Source organism: Dermacentor albipictus, chromosome 5, assembly GCF_038994185.2.
Source record: "Dermacentor albipictus isolate Rhodes 1998 colony chromosome 5, USDA_Dalb.pri_finalv2, whole genome shotgun sequence".
NCBI lineage: Eukaryota > Metazoa > Arthropoda > Arachnida > Ixodida > Ixodidae > Dermacentor > Dermacentor albipictus.
This window is the reverse complement of record NC_091825.1, coordinates 64,074,275-64,088,412: the sequence shown is the minus strand read 5'-3', so window position 1 is coordinate 64,088,412 and position 14,138 is coordinate 64,074,275. Positions and strand designations below refer to the sequence as shown.

The window sequence follows — 14,138 nt, the reverse complement described above, 5'->3', positions numbered from 1 at the left end:
CATGAGCAAGTAGAATGTGGCCCTGACTGCTGAAAACAGAAGTGCTACCTCCGGCAGATGAAATGGGGCCTACGGGATTGGAAATTTTACCAGACTTGTAAGAACAATATTCCCTCTCATGAATATATACCACGGTACCCATTCTGGATTGCATACTTTGCCATATTTGCCTTTATATTGATACTGCTGCAATGAGTCTCCTAAGAGTTATGACTTTCAATGTCATTGCCCTAAGCTATGTTCATTTAACAGGGCACTCTAAACCATTTCCCTTGGCAACAGTCACAGGTCAGTCGCGTTATGTGCATCTCATCATGTTTGGGAGGCTGGTTGCTGTTTCAATTTTATATGTTTGAGACTTTGTCGAATATCAAAGCCTTGCAATCCCCCTCTCCCCCCTCCCCCCAAAAAAGAAAGAAAAGCGTAGCAAATGATCGCACTGCACGCGAGCGGGCGATTACAGTTCGTAAACGCAAAGCAAGAAATGCAGCTGTAATTCAGTTTTTTTCGCTCTCCGAGAGCATTTGATAAAGTAACAGTGGCTAAGAACAGTGTTTTGGAAATGCGCATACAAAATTTACTGCCTCATTATGCGATTATGAAGTTATGACTGGGGGAACGCTGGCATGCGTGCGCAGACAACGCGTGCGACTACGACTTTTTCTTTTCTTTACACGAACCATTTGTGACCTTGCCTGGTACGGCATGCTTCCTGTCGCAAATGCGGGAGCTTCCCCAAACTGCCGAACACAAGACCGCTTAGCCGGCACCCTAGTGGTGTAACCGAGTGGTTGAACTGAGTCGACGTCCAAAGTGCACAAATATAGCTTGCGAGCAGTCATCGAATTTCACCGGGTACCGCACGGAACGTTGGGCGCCGAGAACAAGAAAGCGTGTAACATACCGTGACCGCGGGCACGAAGTGGGATCGGACTTTACGGTGCAGATGGTAGGGGGCTTTTTCGATGTCGTGCGCGACGTCTGCAGTGTATGCTTGGGGTGAGTGCAAGCGGAGTCGAAGAATTAAGCCTAACAACAGCCGCATTGTTTTGCGTGCCGCAGACACACGGGACGCATTGAGCAGGGCTCAAGCATGCCCAAACACTTGCGCCGACCGTTGGGCGACAACGCACGCAGCCACAGCCGCGGCTCCAAGATGGGTCCCCTCCGGAACCGCGGTCGGTCGTGGCGGAGCAGCGCGGCGCTTCCCAAGCATCCACTGACAAATCCACTTCCGCGAGAGAAAAAAACCACTTACGGCGAGCTTGCTTCGGCCAGACTTTAGTGGCGTTGCGGCGAGGTCTCGCAGCTTGTGCGGTCCGAATCAACGCCCGCAGCCAAAGCTGTTGCCGGGTCCGCACGCGCAAAACATCCACACGGGCGACTCTCGTTTTGCACGTCCCACTTCCACCACGATCTCTCACCACGGCGGAACAGTCATGATAACCCACTGATGCCGAAATACAACACAAACAAGACACGCCGGGGGATGTCTAGCGATCAGGTGGTTATGCAAATACCCGGCAGAGCGGAGGACTTCGTCTTTTTTGTTCAAAGCTCGAAGGGAGCTTCCTTCAGCTTATGACGGCCTCGGACTGCAAGGAAGAAAAGAAACGCCAAACGACACAAACGGAGCGTAGCTCGCAGAGCCGCTCCGGAGACGTGACGGTCGGTTTCAAAGGTGTCGCCATCTATGTTGCTTTTCGTTCGGTCCTCGGAAGCGCGCTCTTACGGAGAAGTTTTGAAAAGGAGGGAAACTCGTGTGACATGAGTGCGGGTGTTTGGTTTTTGGAGGTGAGTGTCGACAGCCGCAAGCGTTGTCACGTTGTCGTAGTGTTGTGTGGATTTTATTGTATCCGAATGGGACCGAACTTATCTGCTGACTACCCGACTTGATAAGGCACGCAAAATTTTTCGCCAAGCGATGGCCCTCGTCATTGCTCCTCCAGGCGTATCATCTTTAATTGTTTTCCAATTACCATTACCAGTGTTTTCTTTTCAAGGTGCAGTGCCTTCATTTACAATAATAGCGGAACGTATTGTTTCTTTTCTAGGTGCACTTTCTAGGTGTTTATTCATTTACAGTAATAGCTTAACGTCGTTAATTTATTTTCGGTGCATTTGGTCTGAACTATCTTTGCTGCGTTGCTTCATGACTTAAAATTCTCTACAGGTCCCAAAAAACATTGATCGTGATCGTTCATACGATGGCAGTCGCAGCAGCATTTCCGTGCCAACCGGAGAAACATTCCTCCAAAGCGGTTTTCGGTATGTCGTTGGAATTTCTTCGTCTGCACGGATTGGTGATATCACGTTGCATCAACTCATTGCGAGTTTTGATTTCATGTTTTGGCAGTGCTCTGGCTCTCTTTACGTAAAAGATGGCACGCACATTTCAGAAGTTGTCGCAGCAAACCTGTTGAAGTTTATAGGGACTGGGAATCAGCTTCCGCTTCGTGTTCTTCTCAATAAAGCTTTAGCTCCGTAGACGTGGAGCAGCCACGTTGGTGGTGCCATCTTGTGCTATAAGGATTCACCAAAAAGGACACAAAGCTATCATTGCAGCTGCCAATCGTATTCAACTTTGCTAGTGTAAAATGTATAGGCTGCCACATAATTGTGAATGCTCAGTTATTCCTGTTTTATTTTTCTTTGATGAGAGCATCCAAGTAACACAGACATGTTTTTAACATGTTGTACGACAAAGTGTTGCGAGGTGACCCTGCTAGCATTGTTACTGTTGTTCATGTCTCTGGTTACTCGTAAAGCCCTTGATCAATGTGCCTTCAGCAGCTTTGTTGGAAAACGCCACGGACGAGCTCCTGGTATTTCTTTAAGGGTTACACACATACGGACAAACTAAAACTCTAATACTTTTTATACCATGTCATGGATGTCTCTACAAATACCAAATTTGCTGTGGTGTTTGGCACGACAAGGAGTTCAGCATTGTGGACGTACAGTGCTCTACATTTTCGCTTAGTCATTTTGTTATCAATTTATTCCTTTTAATTTCTTTTTCTACCTTCAAAGCTGCGAAAAGAGATTCTTTTTCATGGCCATACTTATGTGCAAAGATTTTATGGCTGAGAACAGAAAGGCAGCTGTTGCTTATTGCTATTGCTGATGGACATGCTTGTTTACAAGTAGTGATCACATCTTGCAAACTTAATCTGCTTCATGACCCATTTTATTTGTCCTACCTAACCTCAGTATGTAGCACAAAATTTTTATCAAGCTGCTGCAAACTACATAGACACTAGAAAGGTGGCAGATTGTCACCAACCTTCTAGCTTTCTACAAGAGATATTAAAGAAAGTTGTGAAATGGCTTTCAAAGTTCTGTCGGCAAACTTTTTACACTGCACCTGCCATCACTTTCTTAAATTAACGTGCTAAACAAAAACATTAAGTCAGCTTACATTATTTAGCATTGTCTAACTATGTTTTTGTTAATTTCATAGTAATATGTTGATTATTAGGAGAAAACAAATTTACGTCAAAGTTCCCTTTTCATTTGTGCATAAGCGCCTGTATACGTCAGTGTGGCATCATGAATCTCAAAATGTATTCTCGTGTTTGGCCTTTGTGCCAAGTAAAAGCCCTCAAAGCTTGCTGAGTTCAGTCATTGCTCTTTTTGAATACATTTAGTCTATCTTTACCCATAATATACTTATTAGTTGCGAGCAGACACCATCAAAATCTATGACATCGTTGTGGCCTGTTTTGGTATCGTAGAGTAGTAATGTGCTAATACAAATTATTTTTCTCTTTAGTGTCCTTTTAAGCACTGTCTGATATTCATGTCACACAAACACTCAAAAAAACTTTGAGCAAAAATACTTCTCCAGAAAAGGAGTTTTGCACGCAGACACACAACAGAGAGTGATCTGTTTTTCATAACTAGTCTTTTCTGGAAGCGGAGTTCGTCGATATCTTTTGCGGCCGAAAAAGGAGTAGCCTCGAAAGGGCGCCATCAATTATCACATATTAAAGAAAATAAGCAAATACGTATTTTTCTGTTGCCTAGGCTCATAATAATAAATAATTTTATGTCTCGCAGAAGGTGTAGCAAACCCAGTAATGCTCATTTTCTTCTGTACTCTCGTAAGCAGGTCGAACTGGTCGGGGATGTCATGTGATGACGCTTACAGACGCATGCCACACGGACAAGAAAAACTGTATGCACGGCATTGAAAAACGTGTTATACAATAAGTTCTTGCTTTAGATTTCGAGGCACATCTGTCTATTTTGGCCAATTTTGTTTCGAACGCTAGCGCTACACTTTCGGTAGTGTGTCCAGAAGAAAACACTAACAGGAAATTGTCGGTGTCGCGTGTCTGCTGTGCTATACCTCTTCGTTAAAAAGTATTTCAACTTGGTGAAAGACCGCTTACGTAAAAGAGTTTTTGTGTTCCCGTGTGATAGGTATTTCTCTAAATCCCCTTGCCTATTATTACATTGCCTTCACTACAGCCTGCTGTCATAGAAATAAGTGCTAAGTAGGCACCGACAAATGTGAGAAGATGGGCGCATATGCAAGGTCCTCGTGTGCTGAAACTGCTACCTTTGTGTGCTACCTTCTTCTCCACGACCCAGTGTTAATTGGCCATCAGTGTAATACAGTGTGATGCAGGCAGTTGGGCCATAGATCTGTACTGATTGCTTTGAATATCCATACTATGTAAAATGGCATATATGTACGTTATCACATTGACTTTTTTCTGCACTAATATAAAAACATAAATTGGGACAAACCTCTTATTCCTGTGTCACTTTTGTGAATTTCTCAGGCACACATGCGCGTTGGCACAGCTGCAGCACATTTAGCTCTAATTTTCAGCAGGCATTTGGAAACAAACATTTTGCTGTTTTGAAATGTAACGTATGTGCTTCCTGCTTTCTTTTTTTCACTGGGTGGAATTGCAGGCTGTTATTATTAGTTTTGTTTATTTTCTCTTTGACATCACGTGTTTTCAAGACGCATTGCATTTCTAAAATTCTTCTCCTGAGGTACGGCTTCCTCTTCTTTCTCTACCGTTGAAGTATATCTGTCATCCATACATTATGCACCTCTTCGGTTGTCAATGCTTCAGTATTGATATGGCACCACATCGTTTAAAAACGCAGTTTGTTGCATGTAGAGGATCACTGTACACTGGACTTAAAAATAGATGGAAGCACTCTTTTGTTGCTATACTTAGGTCTGTCTTTTGTGACCTAGCACTGGCCTGTCTCATGGTCTCTTGCAGCTGTGCCCCTATCGCTTCTGTCACTTGTTCCAAAAACTTATTCGTCATTCAGGTCAGCCACAAATGCATACATTTGTTCTTGCCCATATTGTCGGTAAAACCTTCGGCAATTGAGGGCACAAATATAAACCTCAAATCTAGCGGAGTTGGGGCTGCATCTCCTTTATATTCCTATTGTTTTCTCACACACGCAACGCTTACTGCAGCAATGCTTCCACATACACTGCAACTGTTCATGCCAGAAATCACTTTGTTTTGACCTTTCCAAAGCATTTGGCCTGGTACCTTATTCAGTGCTTTTTCTAACGCTATTCCAATATGGCTTGTATATGAAACATTCTTGCTCTTGATCTGATGATTACACAAATATGGTTCATGTATCATATTGTGCTTCATATATGGCTAATTTTTGTTTATGGCTAAATGAAACCATGAAGTGTAGCCTTCATTGATGACACTAAGCTCTTTTCTCATCCAAAATTATATCTACACTGCATTGACTGGTGTTCCTTGAGCGAACTCACAATCAAAGCTTCCAAGATGTGCATTGTTCCGTATAGCCACAAACACTTGCCCCCTTTGGTACTTGTATAACACAGATAGCTTAGATATCGCTGCAGTTCCATACACCACAATCTAGGTGTTTGCATAAATGAATCATTGTTTTTAAGGGGTGCATTCATGTAATTGCAAACAATGCTATGAAGCTGCTTGGCCTCATCCTGCATACAGGGTTCCACATCCTCGTTGGTTAGTTGCGTTCGGGCCTTGGTAAGTTCCAGGCCACTGTGTTGCTCTGATGTGTGAGATTGTGTACTGCAGTGCTTGTCTGTATTGTTAGAATGCATTCAGATTAAATATATTATGACTTTTACCTATGCAAACAAGTTTACTTCATTTACCAGTGAATTATTGATCCTTTCCAGTACACTTTTCAACATAAGAAAAATTAAGACACATTTTTCTCCATAAGTTTGCATAGTAGTATTGTTAGTTCACTGCCATCTGCTGTGAAACGTGCACATTTTAACTCACTGTGAATCATTATTCTTTTACTCACCCTGGTTGTTTCGCAATTGCTCAATTCCCTGTTGGCTTGCAACTTATACAACTTCCTTAATCTACTTGACTTAATAAAACTTTTAGTTTGCTTCAGCATTTCACAGAGATGTTACACTTACTCACTGCTGTTTTGACATCCTTTAAGGGACTGTACAGCCCGGGTGACTTTTCCATAAAATTCACCACAGTACTCTATTCTTTCAGTGCAGCATTTCTTCAGGATGTCACGCTGTCCGAGAGTGTCTCTCTCTCTCTCTCTCTCTCTCTCTCTCTCTCTCTCTCTCTCTCTCTCAAGTTTCTGAAGCAGGTGAAATCTGCTACACCAACGTTGCTGAAAAAGTCGAAGTGTTGATTGCAAGTCTCTGCTGATTGTGTGCTGCATGCTGTTACCTCCTTACATCCCCCTCCCTCGGTGCTGTGTTCATGCAATTTTTACATTCTAAAGTTGACAGGTTGGCAGGTATGCAATGGGAGCTGTTTTCTGTGCTACCAAACTAGTCTTTTTATTTTCCACTCTGCTTCTTTGTTTGCCTTGTAATATAAGAGGAGCCACAGGCTATCAAAAGAAGGGGAGATGAGTTTTATGCGCTTGGAGGCAAGCAACAATGGAGAAACAATGCTGTTTGTTGAGGGTACCTCATGTTTAGGCTAGTAACATCGGTGAATGCAGAGTCAAGTCAGGCAGATGGGGAAGGACTAGTTTGGAGGCACAGGAAGTGGCTTGATGCTCTCAGTGGCACAATGTGACCCGACCACTATGTCACAGTGGCTGTGAGAGGCTTATGTTATCTTGCTTGCTGTTTTCCGGGTAATGGTAATCCACCAGAAATACGTTTTTTTTTTTTTTTTCATTTTTGTCTCCCCTACTTCTTCGGAGAACTCGCAGCAATACTTTCTTCCAACCCCCCCATCCTCGCCATCACAATACTCTTGCCTTTGAAGAGTTCGACTTCTCTCGTGAAACTGTTTTCTTACTCTAAATTCTCCTTTCCCATTTGGAGGGATGGAGGGGGAGAGGGGGCAGAACGAGCTATTGAATGCTGCCAAATAAAGTATCTGTTGCTCTGACAAAGACAGGCCTCCTTGCAGAAGACTGTTGTCATGCTGAAGCTTTCCCTGTTTGGCTACTGTTGATTATTTCACCAGTTGTTTGGTATCAAATGTGATCACAAGCTGGGATCACTACTATGGGTTCTGTTCCTGATGTCAAGCTAGAATTGATGCATGTTTTGAGCTGTTTTCAACGATTATGTTATTAGGTATTTGTTCCACGCATTATTATTTCTTTATTCTGAAGGGTGGGCTTATGCTTTTGTTGCAAGGCTTCTCTACCAAGTTCTTCTGTTATTGGATACCGAAAATAGTTCCCTGGTACTGAAATACATAGCAACAAAAAAAGATCGTGAAGGAGGTATGATTTCTTATACGGATCTTTGTCCACTCTGGACACATGTGAAAATAATTCATCATTAGAACCAGAATATTGCAATAAAAATGCAAATCTCTTATTTCGCTGTCATGCAAATGAAAAGTCCACATTTGCTCCAGTGTCAGACAAACTGAGAAATGTCTTGCATTTGGCATATCATGAGCACCATCATACAAATCCACAGTGCGCTAAGACAATCTAATTTAAAGGTATATAGTTGCTGTCTGTCTATTTACATCTGGTACGAAATTTTCAAGCGCGGACAGTTTATTTGAAGCCCTGTATAAAAGAACTGTCAGTGAGAGAAGCTTATCTCTAGTAATAAAGAATCATTGCTAGGTGTGGAAGGGCTGAGTTTGTGTATAAGGAAAGGGAAGGCGTGCTTTTCCACAATGAACGGAAGGTTAAAAAACAACAACGAAATGTTACTTTGACTAAGTTTGCTACAAATGTGTATTCTATCGAAGCAATCTTGCTTTAGCTGCAGGGCTGATAATTGCTTCATTTTTTTACTGATAGCCTTTAAACAGCACCTTAGTGAATGATTCAGGCATGTGGTGGTTAGTGCATGTGACGCATATCACAGAACATGGCCTTGAGACTTTCAGCGAGCCATGGGCGCTATCTAATCTCAGAGTTTATGCCCAGGCATCTTGTTGATCCTCGGTGTTCTGTGCTCTGTGTCATTTTCAGTGAATGGTAATGGCAGCATTTTATTTTTTTCAATTTCAATATCGAAAATTTCTATATTTGTTAGCTGTTCGTGACACAGACACTCATACTTCAACAAAATTTTGCACAGTGGCTGCTTTGTATCTACACCCGCTTAAACTACACATTTTATACAGTCCAATATTTCGGTGTAGTTGCCCTTTAAAAGTGAGTCTCTTCCTGTATTGGTTTCATCACTTTCAGTTTGCCAGTATTCAAATGTGGTTGCAGCCAGATGACTAAATGACCAGCTGAACATCATCTAGCTTATTTATGAGTGCCGCTAGGCTGGCTGTGCCAGGCCATGGCAATAGTGCAGCGAGTCCTCATCTCTATGCAATGTGATCTCGCGGCATACACACCCAAGGATGCTGAAAAGGCTTACTCTAACTCAAATTATGCAGGAATTGGCTATTTCATGCATTGACCTTACATTCTTATGTGTCTGCTTTGTAGTGCCAGTGTGCTGAAGTTCCAACAAAGACTTGCAAAGAAATGTTGTGATTGCTCTCACATGTTGCAACGTTAACAGAAAAGAATGTGTAGGCTAATCAGTGACTGCCTTGAAGCTAAACATTTCGACAGAATTGCCTGTCTGGTTGGGAAATTGATTAGAACTTGAGACTGACTCCAACCAAATAACTGAATTTTATTAGCCCGACGTTTCGGAGCCCATTCGGCTCCTTCTTCAGGAGGTTGTTCTTCGGGGGGTGGCGGTGTGCCGCTTTTAAAGCGTCTTTTTTGAAGAAAGGAGGGGGGGGAACACGGGAGGTGGGGAGACACTCCACAGACGGAAAGGTGGGGGGGAACAAAAGGAAAGGGGGGTTGTGTTGTTGACCGCTTCCAAGGTGCTGCGATGACCGGTGCTGGGTGGAGTGCTCACGAGGATGCCCTTGATGGGCCGCGGGGGGGAGGGGAGGATACACGGTCGCGCCGACGTTCTGTGTTGGTGAAACGAGCGGGAGTCTATCTGGCTGTGCGTCCTTTTCTTCTTTTCGTCATGTTGCCAAGGCCATGGACATAGACCGAGGGTAGGTTGCCCTTCACACGGTTTATGTTATTCTCCGTATTCTGAATGTGCCATGACTCCAGTAGTAGTCTCTTTCGCCAGTTCGTTTCTGTTTGAAGGATTTCAGTTTCCTTGCAAGCAATTTTGTGGTCGGCGCCTTCAGAGTGTTCAGCGACGGCGCTGCGAATACGGTTGAATGTCCTGACGTCGTTCTCGTGTTGTCTGATCCTTTCTTTTAGATTTTTGGTTTCCCCGATGTACGACGCCGGACAGTCAGCACAACTGATTTTGTAGACGACGCCTTGAGCTTTTTCTTTTGGTGGACGATCTTTTGGTTTAGGGAGGAGGATATTGAAAGTGTTTATTGGTTTGTGCGCCACTTTGAGGCCTTCTTTTTTTAATATTCGGCTGAGCGCTTCGCTGGTACCTCTGATGTACGGGATGGACACTCGCTTCTGGGGTTGGGGAGAAGTAAACGGCTGAAGGTCCCGCATTTTGCTTCTTCTTTTTTGTTGTCTGGTTGTCTTTCGAATGAAGTCATCTGTGTAGCCATTCCTCTTAAGTTCGTTGAGAACCGTTCTCTTTTCTTTCTTTAGATCCGATTCCGATGAGGAATGAGTTTCGGCTCGTTTGAATAAAGAATTTACAACAGACGCCTTGTGGTTTGCCGGATGGTCGGATTGGAAATGAAGATAGCGGCCTGTGTGGGTTGGTTTTCGGTAGACTGAAAATTTTAGAATGCCGTCTTTTCGTGTAACTTGTACATCTAAGAATGGGAGTGATCCGTTCTGTTCGCGCTCATATGTGAACTGTATATCCGGGTCTATGGAGTTTAAGTGTTTCTGCAAGTTTTCGACTTGGCTCGTCTTCACGATGCAAAAACAATCATCCACGTACCTGAGGAAGACTTTTGGTTTCGGGAAAAAAGTATTTAAAGCTCTCTCCTCGATGCTCTCCATAGTCAAGTTAGCCATGGCAACGGAAATTGAGGCCCCCATAGGAGTTCCTTTAACCTGTTTGTAGTAGCTGCCTCGGAAGGTGCAATAGGTATTGGACAGGCACAGTTCGAGAAGGCGGCAGATCTCGTCTACACTCAAAGGGGTTCTCTCACTGAGCATATCGTCACGTTCCAGTGCATCTCTAGTTGCGGAAACAGCCAACTTAATGGGTACTCTTGTGAACAGAGAGATTACATCAAAAGAGACCAGACATTCATCATCTTCGATACGGATTTTTGATGTGAGTTTGATGAAATTCTCGGAGTCGCGCACGTGCGATGCTGTCCTTCCGGTGAGTGGTGATATGATCTGATGCAAGTAAGTGGATAGTGATCGTAGTGGGGAACACGAAAAGTCTACGATTGGTCGTAAGGGGATTCCGGGTTTATGGAGTTTTGGCAAGCCGTAGAAAGCTGGAGCGGATCCGTTCCTACAGATTAATTTTAGGTAGAGATTTCGAGAATTTGGGTGGCTGCGGAATATTTCAATCAGCGTCTTGTTCAGCAACGACTGAGTTCTCGTAGTGGGGTCCTTCTTTAGTCTCTCGTAATCTTGGCTGTCAAGTAGGGCGGACGCCCTATCCTCGTAGTCCTTTATGTTCAAAACAACGGTTGAGTTCCCCTTGTCCGCCGGTAGGATCACAATGTTGGTATCTTCTTTCAGCGTTCTCACTGCTTTTATTTCGTCGGAAGTTAAGTTTAGCTTCAAGTCTTTACGTGCAGACTTCGGGCTAGAGGCAGTGCAACTTGCAAAGAACTATATAAAAGCAGTGAAAGGAATATCCACCTTCAAGACACACCTAGACTTCACCCGGAAATGCAAAGACAAGAACGTCGTGCCACGAAGTCTCCAGCTACGCCAACCAATCAACACACCAGAAGGCCAGGACATCATCGACAAGGCCCAGCAAAGATTGGTGACAGCACGGATACATGAGTGCCACATGGTGATCCGGAAGAAAGAAGTCGACGCGTTCTTCGCCAGAAGACAACTTGAACACAAGGTACCCCATCTCTTTTCATCAATTGAATCGTTTGCAAAGGCCGTAGCGTCCTCAGAGGAAATGAAACACAGTCAAACGCAGAAGAAGAAATTCTCTTCCCTAATCAACGAAAACGAGAAAACAGGAGTGTTAAACAAGCACACAGTAACCAATTTATCATCGAGAAAGCTCACAAGCGAAGAAACTTCAATCCTGGCAAAAGGTCAAAAATTCAATGTTACGACAGATAACCCACCCCTCCCCAAGATGATCGCCGCCCTTGAGAGCGGCATCCAGCAACTAGATCCCAAAGTGCGGGAACAGGTCAGACTGAAAGCAATCGGCATAATAAGGTCCAATAACAACCACAGAAGAGAACGCAACTTAACTTCCGACGAAATAAAAGCAGTGTGAACGCTGAAAGAAGATACCAACATTGTGATCCTACCGGCGGACAAGGGGAACTCAACCGTTGTTTTGAACATAAAGGACTACGAGGATAAGGCGTCCGCCCTACTTGACAGCCAAGATTACGAGAGACTAAAGAAGGACCCCACTACGAGAACTCAGTCGTTGCTGAACAAGACGCTGATTGAAATATTCCGCAGCCACCCAAATTCTCGAAATCTCTACCTAAAATTAATCTGTAGGAACGGATCCGCTCCAGCTTTCTACGGCTTGCCAAAACTCCATAAACCCGGAATCCCCTTACGACCAATCGTAGACTTTTCGTGTTCCCCACTACGATCACTATCCACTTACTTGCATCAGATCATATCACCACTCACCGGAAGGACAGCATCGCACGTGCGCGACTCCGAGAATTTCATCAAACTCACATCAAAAATCCGTATCGAAGATGATGAATGTCTGGTCTCTTTTGATGTAATCTCTCTGTTCACAAGAGTACCCATTAAGTTGGCTGTTTCCGCAACTAGAGATGCACTGGAACGTGACGATATGCTCAGTGAGAGAACCCCCTTTGAGTGTAGACGAGATCTGCCGCCTTCTCGAACTGTGCCTGTCCAATACCTATTTCACCTTCCGAGGCAGCTACTACAAACAGGTTAAAGGAACTCCTATGGGGGCCTCAATTTCCGTTGCCATGGCTAACTTGACTATGGAGAGCATCGACGAGAGAGCTTTAAATACTTTTTTCCCGAAACCAAAAGTCTTCCTCAGGTACGTGGATGATTGTTTTTGCATCGTGAAGACGAGCCAAGTCGAAAACTTGCAGAAACACTTAAACTCCATAGACCCGGATATACAGTTCACATATGAGCGCGAACAGAACGGATCACTCCCATTCTTAGATGTACAAGTTACACGAAAAGACGGCATTCTAAAATTTTCAGTCTACCGAAAACCAACCCACACAGGCCGCTATCTTCATTTCCAATCCGACCATCCGGCAAACCACAAGGCGTCTGTTGTAAATTCTTTATTCAAACGAGCCGAAACTCATTCCTCATCGGAATCGGATCTAAAGAAAGAAAAGAGAACGGTTCTCAACGAACTTAAGAGGAATGGCTACACAGATGACTTCATTCGAAAGACAACCAGACAACAAAAAAGAAGAAGCAAAATGCGGGACCTTCAGCCGTTTACTTCTCCCCAACCCCAGAAGCGAGTGTCCATCCCGTACATCAGAGGTACCAGCGAAGCGCTCAGCCGAATATTAAAAAAAGAAGGCCTCAAAGTGGCGCACAAACCAATAAACACTTTCAATATCCTCCTCCCTAAACCAAAAGATCGTCCACCAAAAGAAAAAGCTCAAGGCGTCGTCTACAAAATCAGTTGTGCTGACTGTCCGGCGTCGTACATCGGGGAAACCAAAAATCTAAAAGAAAGGATCAGACAACACGAGAACGACGTCAGGACATTCAACCGTATTCGCAGCGCCGTCGCTGAACACTCTGAAGGCGCCGACCACAAAATTGCTTTCAAGGAAACTGAAATCCTTCAAACAGAAACGAACTGGCGAAAGAGACTACTACTGGAGTCATGGCACATTCAGAATACGGAGAATAACATAAACCGTGTGAAGGGCAACCTACCCTCGGTCTATGTCCATGGCCTTGGTGACATGACGAAAAGAAGAAAAGGACGCACAGCCAGATAGACTCCCGCTCGTTTCACCAACACAGAACGTCGGCGCGACCGTGTATCCTCCCCTCCCCCCCGCGGCCCATCAAGGGCACCCTCGTGAGCACTCCACCCAGCACCGGTCATCGCAGCACCTTGGAAGCGGTCAACAACACAACCCCCCTTTCCTTTTGTTCCCCCCCACCTTTCCGTCTGTGGAGTGTCTCCCCACCTCCCGTGTTCCCCCCCCCCCTCCTTTCTTCAAAAAAGACGCTTTAAAAGCGGCACACCGCCACCCCCCGAAGAACAACCCCCTGAAGAAGGAGCCGAATGGGCTCCGAAACGTCGGGCTAATAAAATTCAGTTATTTGGTTGGAGTCAGTCTCAAGTTCTAATCAATTTCCCAACCAGACAGGCAATTCTGTCGAAATGTTTAGCTTCAAGTCTTTACGTGCAGACTTCGGGCTAGAGGCAGTGCAACTTGCAAAGAACTATATAAAAGCAGTGAAAGGAATATCCACCTTCAAGACACACCTAGACTTCACCCGGAAATGCAAAGACAAGAACGTCGTGCCATGAAGTCTCCAGCTACGCCAACCAATCAACACAC

General features: G+C 44.4%; 2 protein-coding genes across 11 annotated transcripts in view; one reads left to right on the top strand and one right to left on the bottom strand.

The window, feature by feature from the left end:
* Positions 1 to 1,631, bottom strand: part of LOC135911738 (sentrin-specific protease 7-like) — a 157,083-nt gene extending 155,452 nt beyond the window's left edge. For 3 of the 8 annotated variants that reach the window (XM_065444089.2, XM_065444088.2, XM_065444094.2), the window contains exon 1: positions 1,259 to 1,629. The gene's annotated coding sequence lies outside the window, so the exon portion shown is untranslated. Of the gene's footprint in view, positions 1 to 904; positions 1,184 to 1,258 lie in introns of those variants that run through there. The other 5 variants (XM_065444090.2, XM_065444091.2, XM_065444093.2 and 2 more) reach the window with 4 other exon arrangements.
* Positions 1,632 to 1,668: 37 nt separating this feature from the next.
* The window catches only part of LOC135911737 (protein MMS22-like), a 164,498-nt gene continuing 152,028 nt past the window's right edge, over positions 1,669 to 14,138 (top strand). The window contains exons 1-2 of one of the 3 annotated variants that reach the window (XM_065444083.2): positions 1,669 to 1,794; positions 2,174 to 2,268. In XM_065444083.2, coding sequence (XP_065300155.2) covers positions 2,208 to 2,268 — 61 coding nt within the window. In that variant the 5' untranslated portion in view covers positions 1,669 to 1,794; positions 2,174 to 2,207. Of the gene's footprint in view, positions 2,004 to 2,173; positions 2,269 to 14,138 lie in introns of all 3 variants that reach the window. The other 2 variants (XM_070538428.1, XM_065444084.2) reach the window with 2 other exon arrangements.